Source organism: Embiotoca jacksoni, unplaced genomic scaffold (assembly GCF_022577435.1).
Source record: "Embiotoca jacksoni isolate LCO1_2020_lvr unplaced genomic scaffold, fEmbJac1.0.p SCAF_17, whole genome shotgun sequence".
Classification (NCBI taxonomy): Eukaryota; Metazoa; Chordata; class Actinopteri; family Embiotocidae; genus Embiotoca; species Embiotoca jacksoni.
This window is the reverse complement of record NW_027185307.1, coordinates 8423834-8439451: the sequence shown is the minus strand read 5'-3', so window position 1 is coordinate 8439451 and position 15618 is coordinate 8423834. Positions and strand designations below refer to the sequence as shown.

Sequence of the window (15618 nt, the reverse complement as noted above, 5' to 3'; positions counted from 1 at the left end):
TAAAGCACATTTACTAGACACTAGACAAATAACAAAGACTTGGCCAAACACTGCACATTATTTGAACCTACACGTAAAAAAGTGATGATAAATGTGAAGGATTGAAGATATTAAAATCAAAGATTGTTTAATGTATACTGTGTCCCAGCAGGATCTTCACTGATACTGCTGATAATCCTACAGTTCATGTTTAATTTCACAGTGAAGATTATATTCATGGTGTTTGCTCTTTTAAATTAAAACTTCTCCTTATTTCACATTTTATTCTGAACAATATAGATTAATACAAACAAAACGTCGTTACCTTTAACTGTTATTTGAAGAGGATCACAAACAGCTGTTGCCCTGAACGGCCAGTTCATAATTCTGAAGAAGTATTTGTCTGAATGATTTGTACTTAAATTAGAGAACAGAGTGGTGCAGTTTGTTCCATTCAAGTTTCCAGTAATTTTCATTGGATATTTGGAAACGTTCCCACTATTGTTGAAAACTACATTATGTTGTCTGTTCTGGAAATTTGTATGATTTTTAATCCACACTACAAAGGTTTCTCTTTTGCTGTTAAATGATGATGTCGATGGTGTCGATGGTTTTGGTGTAAAAGAACAAGGGATTTGCAAACAGGATCCACTCAGTGCTTCCATCTGCTTTGGTGCAGTGATGTTGAGGTCTGTGTGATAAAGACAAGCAGCCAAAACACCTGTAAAATCAGAATAATGATTAACACAAGTTCTTTATATATAAACTACAATCCTGCAACATGTATGAGTCCTTTAAAAAAATGTCCTTTCAAATGTTAGAAAGTTTGAATGATGCGAGTCTGTAAATAAAAGTGAGTGAACAAACAGCTCACCTGGAAGAAAGAAGACACTCAGTAACATGTTGACTGTCACCACGTTCACAGACAGAGCTGCCAGGAAATTCATCTCCAGACTGGAAAAAGAAGAAAACCATGTTGTATTTTAGTGTCCTAATCAAAGAACAATTTTAACAAAGTATTGACATTTTTAAAGCAACATCAAATTCAGACATTCAAACCAGAAAATTGCCCCAAACAACCAGATGTTTGTGTTAGAAGTGACGATTACTAACATCTGTTGAAAGTTTTCAAAATTTCAAAATCTAAATCACCCAAATTCACTTCTTGATGTTACAGTTTCAATTTTACAGAAGCAGCCGGAAATTTATTTGTGATTTATTTCAGTAAAACTAATTCATAAAATATAAAATGTGTTTTCTCTCAGGTTAAAAATGTAAAGTATGAACAAATGTAGTTTTTTTACTGAATGAATCTGCAGCTCAAACGGAGAAAGAAGTTGAGTTGATCAGCTGCCGATCAAATAACAACTTCCCTGTTTGTTTGCTGTCATGTAAAAGCAAAGAGACTTGTTGTTCCACGAAGTCTTCATCCTTCCTGCTCCGACTCTGTCAAAGAGGAAGTCACCTTTTTGGGGCATCTTGAGCTCAGCAGGGTGTGAATGACGTATTCATTCTCAAACATGGTTTTAATCACATGTCTGACCTTCATCTGTCTGCTGAACAGTAGATTTAACAGTCAGATGTGTAATATGTTGAATATGTTTAGTTTAGTTTGAACGAACTGCTGTTTCTTCTGCAGGAAATCTGTTTTAACATGAATGTAACTTGTGTTGCTTTTTAAACTCTGCCAACTAAAGAAGATTTATGTTTGTAGTTCCCTGTTAACTATTGATGATTACAAGGATGACAGATTATAAATGATTGAACTATGAACATTTCAATGTCTCCTGGTGACACAAACTGCTGACTTTAGTTTAAATGGCATCAAATCAAAGAAAACAAAACTCTAGTTGATGCTACGTTTCTTATATTTAAATGAAGTGTGTTTTGCTTTCAGAGCACCTGACGAGCTTGAAGGAAAAATGACTGACTGCAGATCAGATGAGGAATTTGTTGAAGTTTTCTCAGATGTTAATGAGAAATATTATTAGAAAAAGTTGAGAGCTGTGAACTTCATGCAGCGCAGAGTTAATGTGTTTGATTATTTTTCATTTGTCAATAAATTTCAGCCAACAAACAGAAGCAAAGTCTTTCATATAAATGAATAAAAACCAAATGTGATCAATAGAAATAATTCTTGTGTCGACATGATGAAGAAACTTATGAAACAACGTGGCTGCAGTCACAGTGAGAATCCTGCAGAACACAAAGAATCAACTTCCTGTTTACTTGAAGGACTCAACTTGTTCTCATGAAGTCATCATCATTCATCCAACCACTTCTCTATGACACCTACACACACACACACACACACACACACACACACACACACACACAAATTTATATTTGATAACATTTTAGTATCAAAACTACATTAAACTTGCACCACACCGACTCACTGAACACCTGAGCACCGAGGATTCATGTCTGTCAGCAGATCAGTCATTAAATGTACACTTCTTCTTCTTCTTCTTCTTCATGCTCTTCATCACTAATATCTACTTTTAACTGTCCTGTTGTCAATTATTGTAAAAAAAGAAACACAAAGTGAGGAAATTGTTTTAACCTTAAATTTATTGAAAAAAACGTGAATAGAAGACAAAACATGCAAAATTTACAGATTATTGATGAAGATGTGTTTAATTTTGAGTTTGCTCCATAAAAAGAAGAAAACATTAAATTTGTTTGAGCTCCACAGAGAAACAATAACTTTATATTACAAAGATTTTATCTTAAAATGTTCCTCTTTAGTTCACCTTCTACAAAGCAGTATTATGTCATATGTACAGGCCTGGATGATGCTGCGATCCACTAAAATATCATTAATAACATGTGCAGACAGAAATAAGAGAGAAAGATAATAAATCAGTCTGTTGACGAAGAGCTCGACATCTTCCTCCTCTCCTTGTAGCTTCATGATGCCTGAACCTCGACCATGTTGACAGAGTCTGCTTCTTTGGTGTCCTGTTGAAACCAAACACACACACACACACACACACACACACACACACACACACACACACACACACACACACACACCATTTTAGCTTTAATCAGGTGTTTGTTTCATTGTTAACAGAGACTTATTATCATTAGTCCCGTTTGAAGTGTGCACTGAACAGTTGTAGTGTATACAGTGCCACCTAGTGGTAAACCAAAGCGACGTCATGTTTGGAAATGGGTCGACCTGGTAGCATAAAATAAGATTTCTTGTACTAAAAGTTACTCCAAGTGACCAAAAATAAAGGTTTTCTAAGAATTTCAACTTAAAGTTCAGAGTAGATAATTTTAAAGATAAAAGTGATTCACATCATTTTGTGGTGAAAAACTGTGATGAGCAGGGAGGAGGACTTTTTTTTTTGCAAAAGTAAGATTTATAAGAAATATTCTTCGAACACTGAATGACAGTAAGTTGATGAAACACTGAAGATTATATAATGCTTTGATTATGTTTGTGGTTGAAATCATTAGAAACACGCTCACTTCTCCAACTTAATGCAATAACATAATAACACCAGAATTGAAAGTGATCACAGCAATGAGATATTTGTCAGTTGTAAAAATGCTGCAGTGCAGCAGTGATGACTCGAGTCTGTCACATCCTTCATCAGCAGAGAGCAAACAAACACTTGCAGCACTTTCACAGCCTCTTAATAGGATGCAGTTCATTTCATTTCCACTGGAGGTCACTGTCCGTTCTGTGCCCGTTAACACAGAGCTTTTTATTTTATTAGCCAATCACATCTTTTAGAAGGACGTATCCTACCTAGCAACGGTGTCAGCTACATCTCACTAAGATAAGGGTTTCAGAGTTGCTCTAAGAAGTTTACTAACTCACTCTTAAGACCACTTTGCTCAACATTTTTTTGAAGTTTGGAGCTCGCTGAGAGGAACTGTTTGTGAAGATCAGACACAGTATGAACTGAGATAAACAGCAGACAGCAGATAAGTTCTGGATCCAATCTCTCACATTAAATAACACTATGAACGCTGAAGGTAGAACAAACTGTCCTCTTTCTACACAGGAAGCTCGACACCCTGCGCTCACCCCAACTCCCGCTTCTGCGCCCCGGCGGCTCAGTGTCCCATCATCGACCCCCAGTGGGAGAGCGAGGAGGGCGTTCCCATTGACGCCATCATCTTCGGTGGCAGGAGGCCTGAAGGTTGGTGTCGACGACACAGATGAAGAGGTTTTTTTACTTTGACCTCGTATTAGAATTAGAGGGAATAAGAAGCAGTAAAAATGTGGAGAATCCTTCTTTTCTTTCTTTGTTTCTACAGGTAGATTATTTCTAATTAGACAGTTTTTATATCCTGGAAAAGCTTTTGAAGTGACTTCAAGTATTTAAGTACACTGTGCACGGTCTGCCTGATGCAACACGATGTTTCTGTCTTCTTCTTTAACGTAATATAAGTTTGAGTCATTACAGCATAAACACCAGTTTCATATCAGCACAAGAACATTTATAACGGACAGAAGCTGTGCAGTAAACATGATGAAATGCTGATGTTGTCAGGAGTCCCTCTGGTCTACGAGTCTTTCAACTGGCAGCACGGTGTGTTCGTCGGAGCCTCGATGAGGTCAGAGGTCACAGCAGCTGCTGAGCATAAAGGTACGAAAATCCACATGATGCTCTGTTGAGCTTCAGGTTGATCCAGAATCCTTCTGTTGATGATGTATTTTAAGACAATGGTCAGACACGGACTTTAAATGAACTTTTCATGAATCAAACGAGCTCGACGTCAATCTAAAAACCTGCAGAGGTTTCTTCACCCGTGAAGCTAAAAAGTTCATTTTAAATAATCATTTTACATTTGACAACCTGTTTTTATACATTTTGGATACATGCATGATTGTATCTCGCTCTGAGTTGTATTGTTTCCTTTCACCTCTCCAGGGACTGCAGATAGAAATGAGCTCGTAGCTAGATGTGGTACAAAGCATCTTTTTGAGATGAATGTATTTTGTACATGCTCCCTCTTATAAATAAACTCAATAAACTAAACTGAAGCTTCATCACATTTACAAAGTATTCAACTGTTTTTCCTTCAGGCAAGATGATCACGCACGACCCCTTCGCCATGCGTCCGTTCTTCGGCTACAACTTTGGCGACTACCTCGCTCACCGGCTGAGCATGCAGAGCCGAAAGGCGCCGACTCACCTGCCCAAGATCTTCCACGTCAACTGGTTCAGGAAAGACCCGGCGAGCGGCGCCTTCCTCTGGCCCGGCTTCGGCGAAAACGCCCGCGTGCTGGAGTGGATCTTCAAGCGCTGCGGCAGGGAGAGGGAGGACGAGGCGGCCAAGAAGAGCATCATCGGCTGGCTGCCGGTCGACGGCGCCATCGAAACCAAAGGCCTCGGCGGCAAGGTGGATATGGGCGCCCTGTTCGACGTGCCCGAGCCTTTCTGGCAGAAGGAGACCAAGGAGCTGAGAGCCTACTTCACCCAGCAGGTCGGAGCCGACCTGCCGGCTCAGGTGGAGGCCGAGCTGAAGGCGCTGGAGGACAGAGTGCACAGTTAAAACCCTGCTGACAGGAAGTACAGCAGAAGAAGGGAGGGAGACACAGGAGTCGGATCAGAACCAGAGACACTGACCGGGTTTACATACAGAGAGAAATGTGGAGCTTAGAAAGGCTTTTTACAGGTGAGCATAAAAACTGATGACCAGGTGGAGATACAAGCCACAAACATGGCAGCAGCTCCTATAAGAGCCTCGCTGCTCAGCCAGAATAATACAGAACTTATTCAATCACTAGTTAACCTTCTCTGTGCATGAAAACTCAGTCCGTGACCGCTGCCCTTCTCTGCATGAAGAGAAATCTGTTAGGAAAACCAAATGTACACTGCAACACCAACCTTACTTCACACTAATGCTGCAACACTTTGAGGGACCGGTGGCTGCGAGGGACGTGAATGTTCGGGTTTCCCAGAGAGAGAAGCTCATGTCACTACCTCCATTCACTCACAACTCCCGGCGTGGTGCTGGAGTACAATCAACCTCGTAGTGCCTTTTTGAACCAGGCAGCGTCCAGGCTGCGAGTGTTTACAGGCTGACGACCAAAGACCTTTTTTAAGGATAAATTCTGAAAGGGCAGATAAAGTTTGAACACTTTTACTAAATAAACGTTTTGAATTACATTTTCAATACATTATCAACTGAGTCTCACCAGATATTGCCCTTTATTTTAAATTGAGTGTGATATTGCAAAAATAAAAGTGACAACATTGTAGTCCAGGACTCCTATGAATTCTTCATCTCACCACTTTTGTAATGTTTGTGATTAAACTGTAAGATTTCAGGTGATGTTTACTCACAATATGTGAAATGTTGGACCAATAAATGCAACTGAGATTACTTGGAATTTTGTTTTGCAGTTGTATGCCAAGATTTTTATTACAGTGCAATGAATAAACATCTTCAAAAGCGGAAGCAGTAACTTCTTTATTTTTGCAGTAGTTTAACACGTTTTTTTTTTTTTTAAAGGATGTAGCGGCACAAAAACAGTAAAAATAACACGTTTAAACTAAATCTCATCTTTCACATCGCTGCTTTTTGTTATTTATATTTAAGTTCCCTGTTTACAGCTTTAAGACTTTTATTTCTGGTGTACATGTGAGATGCAGATTACTTATCGCAGTACAACAGCTGTACGAGGTCTGAACACAAATATGAACTGTGATATTATCATAACTGACTGAAGCCTGTGAGCTGCAGGGCGTTAAGGGCCTGTTAACATCAACATCTTGAAAAAGCAAAAAGTAAAGTTACAGTATGAGATCCCCAAACTGAAATCAGTTTGTCTTCACTTGAGCGTAGAGCTCCTCTGGACCACCAGCTGTGTGCGTAACGCTCCTCTCTACCTTCAACACTTGGACCTGTGCGTACACCGTCTCCTGCTGCTGTCCGCCGTCCTGCACTGAGACGGTGAGACGTTCAGGTCTCTGCCTGGAGAAGCTGACATCTTCATAATGGATCTCCTCCTCTTTTATATTTGCCGGCGCTTGAAGAGCAAACTCGTCCCTTGTTTGACTCTGAGGGGAAAATGTACTGAATTAGAAATGTTGGGAGATGAATCCGTCATCATCAGGTCCGATGTATCAACTGCATCAATGCTTCTGTTGCATTTCACTGTAAATGGGTCAGAAATTAGAGAGCTAATGTCATATTTGTTAAGTTAACACACCTCACAGTTATTTAATATTTGGTTCAAACAGCTGATGAACATCGACCTGCTCTTCAATGGTTTGCAGTTAGTTACTGAGCAGATTTAAAGGACTTCTGCTGGTGTATAAATCTGGCCTGGTGTGAACCCGAACCTATTTCACTGCATGAATACAGGTCTGCAAACAACCCCGATGGTTTGTAGTTGTTCCATCCAGAGTTGGCGGAGACCTCGGGTTAATTTCAACCAATCAACTCGCGCCTAAACCGGCCGCCACTCTTCCACCGCTGCCACCTCCAAAACACTTTTTCCTGCGTACAAACATCGACTGTATATGTTCAGCATATTTTTAAAGTTGTTTTGAATGAACGCCAGCAGCGTGACGGGCCACTGAGTGTTCAGCGTGTTATTCCGGTCACCGAGAGATCGTCTCTGTCACCAGCCGTCCAATCACAGTGACGAGGAGGCGGGACAGACGCACTAACGACCGACACTGGCCGGTGATTGGTCCGCCTTTCAGCGTGGCTGCGTAATCAGAAACAAGTCTAATTACCAGTCGGTTACAACAACGAAGAAAACTGAAGCTGTGAGTCACAGTTGGTTCATCCAGACTACTATAAATCATGTAAAAGCCTAAAATAATAAATGTGTCTGATGTGCATGAGGACTAGTTGTTACTGTTCTTATAATAGAAGCTTATTCTCATGAAGTCATCATCATTCATCCAACCACTTCTCTGACACCTACACACACACACACACACACACTCAATTTATATTTGATAACATTTTTAGTATCAAAACTACATTAAACTTGCACCACACCGACTCACTGAACACCTGAGCACCGAGGATTCATGTCTGTCAGCAGATCAGTCAGTAAATGTACACTTCTTCTTCTTCTTCTTCTTCTTCTTCATGCTCTTCATCACCAATATCTACTTTTAACTGTCCTGTTGTCAATTATTGTAAAAAAAGAAACACAAAGTGAGGAAATTGTTTTAACCTTAAATTTATTGAAAGAAACGTGAATAGAAGACAAAACATGCCAAATTTACAGATTATTGATGAAGCTGTGTTTAATTTTGAGTTTGCTCCATAAAAGGAAGAAAACATGAACTTTGTTTGAGCTCCACAGAGAAACAAGAACTTTATATTACAAAGATTTTATCTTAAAATGTTCCTCTTTAGTTCACCTTCTACAAAGCAGTATTATGTCATATGTACAGGCCTGGATGATGCTGCGATCCACTAAAATATCATTAATAACATGTGCAGACAGAAATAAGAGATAAAGATAATAAATCAGTCCGTTGACGAAGAGCTCGACATCTTCCTCCTCTCCTTGTAGCTTCATGATGCCTGAACCTCGACCATGTTGACATAGTCTGCTTCTTTTGTGTCCTGTTGAAAAAAAACACACACACACACACACACACACACACACACACACACACACACACACGCACGCACACACCCACCCAAAAACACACACATACACACACACACACACACACACACACACACACACGCACGCACACACACACCCAAAAACACACACATACACACACACACACACACACACACACACACACACACACACACACACACACACACACACACACACACACCATCGGTCACTAATTACCAGTCGGTTACCACAACGAAGAAAACTGAAGCTGTGAGTCACAGTTGGTTCATCCAGACTACTATAAATCATGTAAAAGCCTAAAATAATAAATGTGTCTGATGTGCATGAGGACTAGTTGCTACTGTTCTTAAACCAGCTTCCTGATGGCATCCAGAAACGGACAGAAACAGTCGACTGATGTTTGGCTTGTTCAGTCTTTTGTGGGTTGTTGCTCAACGTTTCCAACCACAGTGTTGTTAACAGGCTGTTGTGTCACATTTTCTATGTCTCTGCTCAGTAACCTCAATAATGTTCTGCTTACTATTCACGTCATTTACATTCGTAGAGTGCAATTAAAACAGTGCAGCACTGTACAACAAAAAGTTTCGCATTTTCTCACCTGAGTCTGTTGACGAGTTGAATATTTGGACTTGAACCAGCTGGAAAACATGAGAGAGCTGTCATAGTAATTATATATAGAGTGAGAGAGTAAAGGCTGGTATAAAACATACATTATTCAATGTGCATCAGTGACAAACATCTTATTGAAATCAACTGGTGGAGGTTGTGGGGGAAACTAAAGGAGGACTGATGTTTATAAATCAAACAGCAAGTCGCCTACAAAAAACAACTTGCATGACATGTTTGTTTGATGGTAAACAAATTTAATGTGAGGAACCAAATTTCCATATCACCTATTTATGATGCTCTCACCTTAAACACCTTCAACATTCAGATGCTTTAATTTATGATACTTACCATATAAAAAAAACCAGAGGGATGAGAGTAATGAAAGTACTCTTCACAATAAGTAGAAGCCGTAGTGGAAAGCTCCCTGTTCCTGGAAAAATGAGACTAAGTGACTAAAAGAATACAGACAAAATACTTGGAAGAGTTAATAGATTTAAGTAAATAAATTGGGTTTTCACTGATTTTATATTAATATAGTAAAATGCTCTATAATGGATTAAAACAAAACATAATTGAACTATACAGCAGCAGAAGAGAAGAGAGCAGATTCAGTTTTGCATTTACCTGCATTATTCACATGAATCCACGATGACGTCTGATTACCAAAAATATTTGCGGCCACACAGTAATAACTTTCTGTATCTGTCTCACTGGTCATCTTGAAGCTGTAAATCTCTCCTTCAGATACTTTCATGGGTCCATCTGTGCTGTTCTTGAACCAGGTGAAGCTGCTGACGGGAGGCTTGGCTCTGCTGGAGCAGGTGAGATTCACCGAGCTGCCTGCTGACACCAAACCTGATGGACTGATGGATGCTGAGGTGTCTTTAGGAGCATCTGAGGAGAAAGTGACAGATTTTATTCATTAGAAACAGCTGACATGAATCATGACGTGCTGACAGGATCCAGTAACAAACTCTGGTCGTCTCACATGAAACATTGAGAGTCACTTCTGTCTCTGCTGTCTTGAAATCTCCTTCATTCACAGGATATCTGGCAGAGCAGCTGATGTTGTTTCCATCATGTGAGTCTGACAGAGTGACGGTCTCCTGGATTTTAGTTGTAAAGGTTCCATCTGTGTTTTCCTCCATGTTGTTGTGAGAGTCTTGTTGGAGAGTCCAGGTGAGTTGAGGAGGGGAGTGTGGACAGGGAGTGAAAGCTGAGCAGGTGATAGTGACAGACTTCTTCTCCTTCAGATCACCTGAGATTTCAATTCTGGGTTTCCGAGGAGAATCTGTGTTTTCAGATGAAACAGATTTTACACAGTAATATAAAGCACATTTACTAGACACTAGACAAATAACAAAGACTTGGCCAAACACTGTAAATTATTTGATCCTACACCTAAAAAAGTGATGATAAATGTGAAGGATTGAAGATATTAAAATCAAAGATTGTTTAATGTATACTGTGTCCCAGCAGGATCTTCACTGATACTGCTGATAATCCTACAGTTCATGTTTAATTTCACAGTGAAGATTATATTCATGGTGTTTGTTCTTTTAAATTAAAACATCTTTTGATTACACTTTTCATTCTGAACAATAATATAATAAGATTAATACAAACAAAATGTTGTTACCTTTAACTGTTATTTGAAGAGGATCACAAAACGCTGTTGACCTGAATGGCCAGTTCTCAATTCTGAAGAAGTATTTGTCTGAATGATTTGTACTTAAATTAGAGAACAGAGTGGTGCAGTTTGTTTCATTCAAGTTTCCAGTAATTTTTATTGGATATTTGGAAACTTTCACACTACTGTTGAAAACTACATTATGTTGTCTGTTCTGGAAATTTGGATAATTTTTAATCCACACTCCAAAGGTTTCTCTTGTGCTGTTAAATGATGATGTCGATGGTATCGATGGTTTTGGTGTAAAAGAACAAGGGATTTGCAAACAGGATCCACTCAGTGCTTCCATCTGCTTTGGTGCAGTGATGTCGAGGTCTGTATGATAAAGACAAGCAGCCAAAACACCTGTAAAATCAGAAGGATGATTAACACAAGTTCTTTGTATATAAACTACAATCCTGCAACATGTATGAGTCCTTTAAAAAATGTCCTTTCAAATATTAGAAAGTTTGAATGATGCGAGTCTGTAAATAAAAGTGAGTGAACAAACAGCTCACCTGGAAGAAAGAAGACACTCAGTAACATGTTGACTGTCACCACGTTCACAGACAGAGCTGCCAGGAAATTCATCTCCAGACTGGAAAAAGAAGAAAACCATGTTGTATTTTAGTGTCTTAATCAAAGAACAATTTTAACAAAGTATTGACATTTTTAAAACAACATCAAATTCAGACATTCAAACCAGAAAATTTCCCCAAACAACCAGATGTTTGTGTTAGAAATGACGATTACTAACATCTGTTGAAAGTTTTCAAAATTTCAAATTCTAAATCACCCAAATTCACTTCTTGATGTTACAGTTTCAATTTTACAGAAGCAGCCGGAAATTTATTTGTGATTTATTTCAGTAAAACTAATTCATAAAATATAAAATGTGTTTTCGCTCAAGTAATTTTTTTTTTAAAAATGTAGTTTTCTTACCGAATGAATCTGCAGCTCAAACGGAGAAAGAAGTTGAGTTGATCAGCCGCCGATCAAATAACCAACTTCCCTGTTTGTTTGCTGTCATGTAAAAGCAAAGAGACTTGTTGTTCCACGAAGTCTTCATCCTTCCTGCTCCGACTCTGTCAAAGAGGAAGTCACCTTTTTGGGGCATCTTGAGGTCAGCAGGGTGTGAATGACGTATTCATTCTCAAACATGGTTTTAATCACATGTCTGACCTTCATCTGTCTGCTGAACAGTAGATTTAACAGTCAGATGTGTAATATGTTGAATATGTTTAGTTTAGTTTGAACGAACTGCTGTTTCTTCTGCAGGAAATCTGTTTTAACATGAATGTAACTTGTGTTGCTTTTTAAACTCTGCCAACTAAAGAAGATTTATATTTGTAGTTCCCTGTTAACTATTGATGATTACAAGGATGACAGATTATAAATGATTGAACTATGAACATTTCAATGTCTCCTGGTGACACAAACTGCTGACTTTAGTTTAAATGGCATCAAATCAAAGAAAACAAAACTCTCATTGATGCTACGTTTCTTATATTTAAATGAAGTGTGTTTTGCTTTCAGAGCACCTGACGAGCTTGAAGGAAAAATGACTGACTGCAGATCAGATGAGGAATTTGTTGAAGTTTTCTCAGATGTTAATGAGAAATATTATTAGAAAAAGTTGAGAGCTGTGAACTTCATGCAGCGCAGAGTTAATGTGTTTGATTATTTTTCACTTGTCAATAAATTTCAGCCAACAAACAGCAGAAGCAAAGTCTTTCATATAAATGAATAAAAACCAAATGTGATCAATAGAAATAATTCTTGTGTCGACATGATGAAGAAACTTATGAAACAACGTGGCTGCAGTCACAGTGAGAATCCTGCAGAACACAAAGAACCAACTTCCTGTTTACTTGAAGGACTCAACTTATTCTAATGAAGTTATCATCATTCATCCAACCACTTCTCTATGACACACACACACACACACACACACACACGCGCACGCACACACACACACACACACACACACACACACACACACACACACACACACACAGATAAAATTCTCACGCAAGACTCTTTGATGACAAACGTTGTTTTTAGAAATTGAAATTAAATTCAGAATACAAAACCAGTGAGAAAAAACAGAATGCAGATGCTTCGATCTCACCTCCAAGCAGAAGCAAACCATTTCAGCAACATGAGGGATGATGATGGACACCTCACTCTCCATGAGCTCATTAAATACCTCCATGGCCTCACTGGCTTCGTCCTGTGCAGACAGACATCCCCGGTAAATTAGCACATCTGGTTTATCCACTTTTAGACTTGACTGGCAAACAGAAACAACAGTACACGTGAAAATGTCACAATTTACCTGATCAGACTTGATGAGGTGTTTCAGAGCAACAATCACACTGGGGATAAGAGAACGCATCTGGTTCTGTGGGACACAAAAATGTCACTTCATTTACTCATTAAAAAGCATCTTCTAGATTTTCAAAATTACCACATTTTAGCTTGAATACTTGTTTGTTTAAACTTAATTTGTGATACAACTAAAGTAATGCAATTGTAAATGAATCCCATCTGTACTGGCTTAAATGTCTCCACGTTATCTGAAGCTCTTGACAGATGTCAAAGGGAAAACAGTAGCACTGCCTCACCATCTCTTCTGTGCCAGTGTATGCAGTTATGGCTGTGAGAGTGAGGATGCAGTAGTACAAGGCTGATGGGTTGCTGAGGTCCTGCAGCACAGTACTGAACAGCTGTATCAGCTGGCAGTAGTGAGGCTTGAAAGACTCGGGATTGGATTCCATCACTTTATTCAGCAGCAGCAGGCCAACCTGATCGGACAAAAGAGAGTTGATATTTCCAAGAATATCAGGGTTTCCCATACATATACTTTACTTGGGCGGGCCGCACATTTAAATTGACGGATATTTGGCGACCCATTTTTTTTTTTTCTGCATTTTTTATTTATTTATTTTTAATCTGTCCAAGAGGATGACACTTTTGATGCTTGAACCGTTTTGAAACCTGTGAGCAAGATGTCTGACTCCCACTGCAGCACCATGCAGCTTCACTCACTCACACTCTCACGCCGCCTACTCTGAAAGACAGCGGCAGACCGTCTTTTCACGTAAGGGCTGAAACACAAGCAATCTGTTGAGACATCCAGAGAATCCGTCACATCCAGGCAGAGATGCAAAGTTCCTGACCGCCAAGCTTGAAGTTCAGGTGTCAGTGCTCTAATGTGAAAGCAGCCTGCCGCCACATACAGGGGGAACTAAATTATACAAACATGGCTTACCAACTCAAAGTAACCATTAATCAGCTGATAATTATGGGTGCTTTCAAACTAAAACTTTTTGAAGGGCTTATTTCAAAATTACAGTTCATGTTTAATTTATTTGATTATTTAACCTTGCATTTCCTAACTGTTGCATCATGAGTGTACCTGTCTGTCATTAGGGTTGCTGCTCTTGGTGGACTGATTGAGAAGCTGCAGCAGGGCAGGCCAGCGGTCTGGTGTCTCATGTTTCACCATCACTGCGCACAGTTGGGAGAGCGAGTGCTGAACTGTGTGCCTGCAAAGCAGAGATACACAGGTGTTCATAAATAGGTAGAGCTGCATAATGTAGTTCACGTTTTATCAGCGTCAATGTCATTTACAACAATATGCTTACTCTGTTTCCTGCATGAAGGCCTGCAACACCAGCGCCTTCAGGCTGTGTGAACGAAAGCAACTATTACAATCACAGCTGATTCAACTTCGTTTCAAATAGACCAGCTGGTTTCAGTGTTACAATAGCAATAAAGAAAAGTACAAAGCGAACCTCTCTCTGTCATTGGGGCTGATCTTCTTCCAGTGTTTCTTCACTCTCATCCTCAGCATCACTGTAGCTGACTGACGAATCTGTACTCATCAAAAAAAAAAGAAGGAGAAAAGGATGAAAGCTCTGTTTATGTAGATGAACCCACACAGTGACATGACACCCATCTCTCTCTCTCTCTCATACACACTAGTTGTGGACATGATGGCTCCTCTGAGATAAAACGGTACCTGGTGGTTTCGGGAGCCGCTCATGACAGCACACAGGGCCGGTATAATGGCCGGGTCTTTAAAAGCTTGTTTCAGCTGGACTGTGGCCTAAAATGAGACAAAAGGTACGAGCTCGATTGACTACCACGTGTTACAGTACAACAACAACAACAACAACAACAACAGGGCTCCAAAATGACCGACAATCCTAAGCCTAGATTTCCCTTTCAAGTGACATGTTTTACTAAAACAGTCACCGATATTTTGACAGTTATCCAGACGTCCGTTACCAGACGTTAACGTGTCTGTCAGCGAGCTTCAGTCCGTAACCGTTACCTCTAACCGGTAACGTTAGTTTTCAACCTCAACTTTAACAAAGTTATTTACGGTGTTTACCTGCTGAATAACCGCGTTATCAGGCTGCGTCAGCTTTAAAAGAATTTGCTCGAGTTCCTCCGTCATTTCGATAGTTCAGTGATTTCACCTTCACTAAATCTGGTCGTGACCGTTGACGTCTATATTTCTAAATAAATAGGTAAAACGTTGTCCCGTCGCGGGTTTGGTTTGGCTTACACAAGTGTGCTACACTTGTCAAATATGTAAACAAAGTCTCTCTGGAAATGTTTAAAAGCGAACGAAACGAATTTTGTCGTGGGGAATTAAAAAAGAAAGAAAGAAAGAAAGAAAAAGTCTCTTTTAAATCGTCGGGTGTGTCACGAAGTTTTCCAGCCGAGGAAGAGAGTGACAGGTTGGAGCCTT

General features: G+C 39.6%; 3 protein-coding genes across 3 annotated transcripts; 1 reads left to right on the top strand and 2 right to left on the bottom strand.

Annotated features, from left to right (window-relative positions):
- The first annotated feature begins 3380 nt into the window (after positions 1-3380).
- Positions 3381-6167, top strand: LOC138199197 (phosphoenolpyruvate carboxykinase [GTP], mitochondrial-like). The gene is made up of 4 exons (XM_069151134.1): positions 3381-3386; positions 3980-4142; positions 4497-4592; positions 5033-6167. Exons 1-4 carry the CDS (start codon positions 3381-3383, stop codon positions 5500-5502), a joined length of 735 nt encoding a protein of 244 aa, XP_069007235.1. The 3' UTR covers positions 5503-6167.
- Positions 6168-6192: 25 nt separating this feature from the next.
- Positions 6193-15507, bottom strand: LOC138199413 (importin-4-like). The gene is made up of 9 exons (XM_069151472.1): positions 15256-15507; positions 14881-14967; positions 14654-14733; positions 14504-14545; positions 14275-14404; positions 13481-13660; positions 13192-13257; positions 12985-13086; positions 6193-7013 (listed from the first exon to the last, which is right to left on the bottom strand). The coding sequence occupies exons 1-9, from the start codon at positions 15319-15321 to the stop codon at positions 6774-6776; spliced, it is 993 nt and encodes a 330-aa protein (XP_069007573.1). The 5' UTR covers positions 15322-15507; the 3' UTR covers positions 6193-6773.
- Positions 8146-11803, bottom strand: LOC138199235 (cell adhesion molecule 3-like). Its single transcript, XM_069151169.1, has 8 exons — positions 11796-11803; positions 11372-11451; positions 10824-11219; positions 10173-10475; positions 9809-10078; positions 9533-9608; positions 9174-9213; positions 8146-8547 (listed from the first exon to the last, which is right to left on the bottom strand). The coding sequence occupies exons 2-8, from the start codon at positions 11442-11444 to the stop codon at positions 8497-8499; spliced, it is 1209 nt and encodes a 402-aa protein (XP_069007270.1). The 5' UTR covers positions 11445-11451; positions 11796-11803; the 3' UTR covers positions 8146-8496.
- Positions 15508-15618: the final 111 nt, after the last annotated feature.

Coding starts and splice junctions, on each gene's coding strand:
- LOC138199413 (XM_069151472.1), bottom strand. CDS start 15,321: ATGACGGAGGAACTCGAGCAAATTCTTTTAAAGCTGACGCAGCCTGAT. Junction 13,661..14,274: donor GCAACCCTAATGACAGACAG/GTACACTCATGA, acceptor TTGTCCGATCAG/GTTGGCCTGCTGCTGCTGAA. Junction 7,014..12,984: donor TGGTTTGCTTCTGCTTGGAG/GTGAGATCGAAG, acceptor TTTTCCCCTCAG/AGTCAAACAAGGGACGAGTT.
- LOC138199197 (XM_069151134.1), top strand. Junction 4,143..4,496: donor CGGTGGCAGGAGGCCTGAAG/GTTGGTGTCGAC, acceptor TGATGTTGTCAG/GAGTCCCTCTGGTCTACGAG. Junction 4,593..5,032: donor AGCAGCTGCTGAGCATAAAG/GTACGAAAATCC, acceptor TTTTTCCTTCAG/GCAAGATGATCACGCACGAC.
- LOC138199235 (XM_069151169.1), bottom strand. CDS start 11,444: ATGAATTTCCTGGCAGCTCTGTCTGTGAACGTGGTGACAGTCAACATG. Junction 11,220..11,371: donor GAGTGTCTTCTTTCTTCCAG/GTGAGCTGTTTG, acceptor CTGATTTTACAG/GTGTTTTGGCTGCTTGTCTT. Junction 9,609..9,808: donor GATTCATGTGAATAATGCAG/GTAAATGCAAAA, acceptor TTCCAGGAACAG/GGAGCTTTCCACTACGGCTT.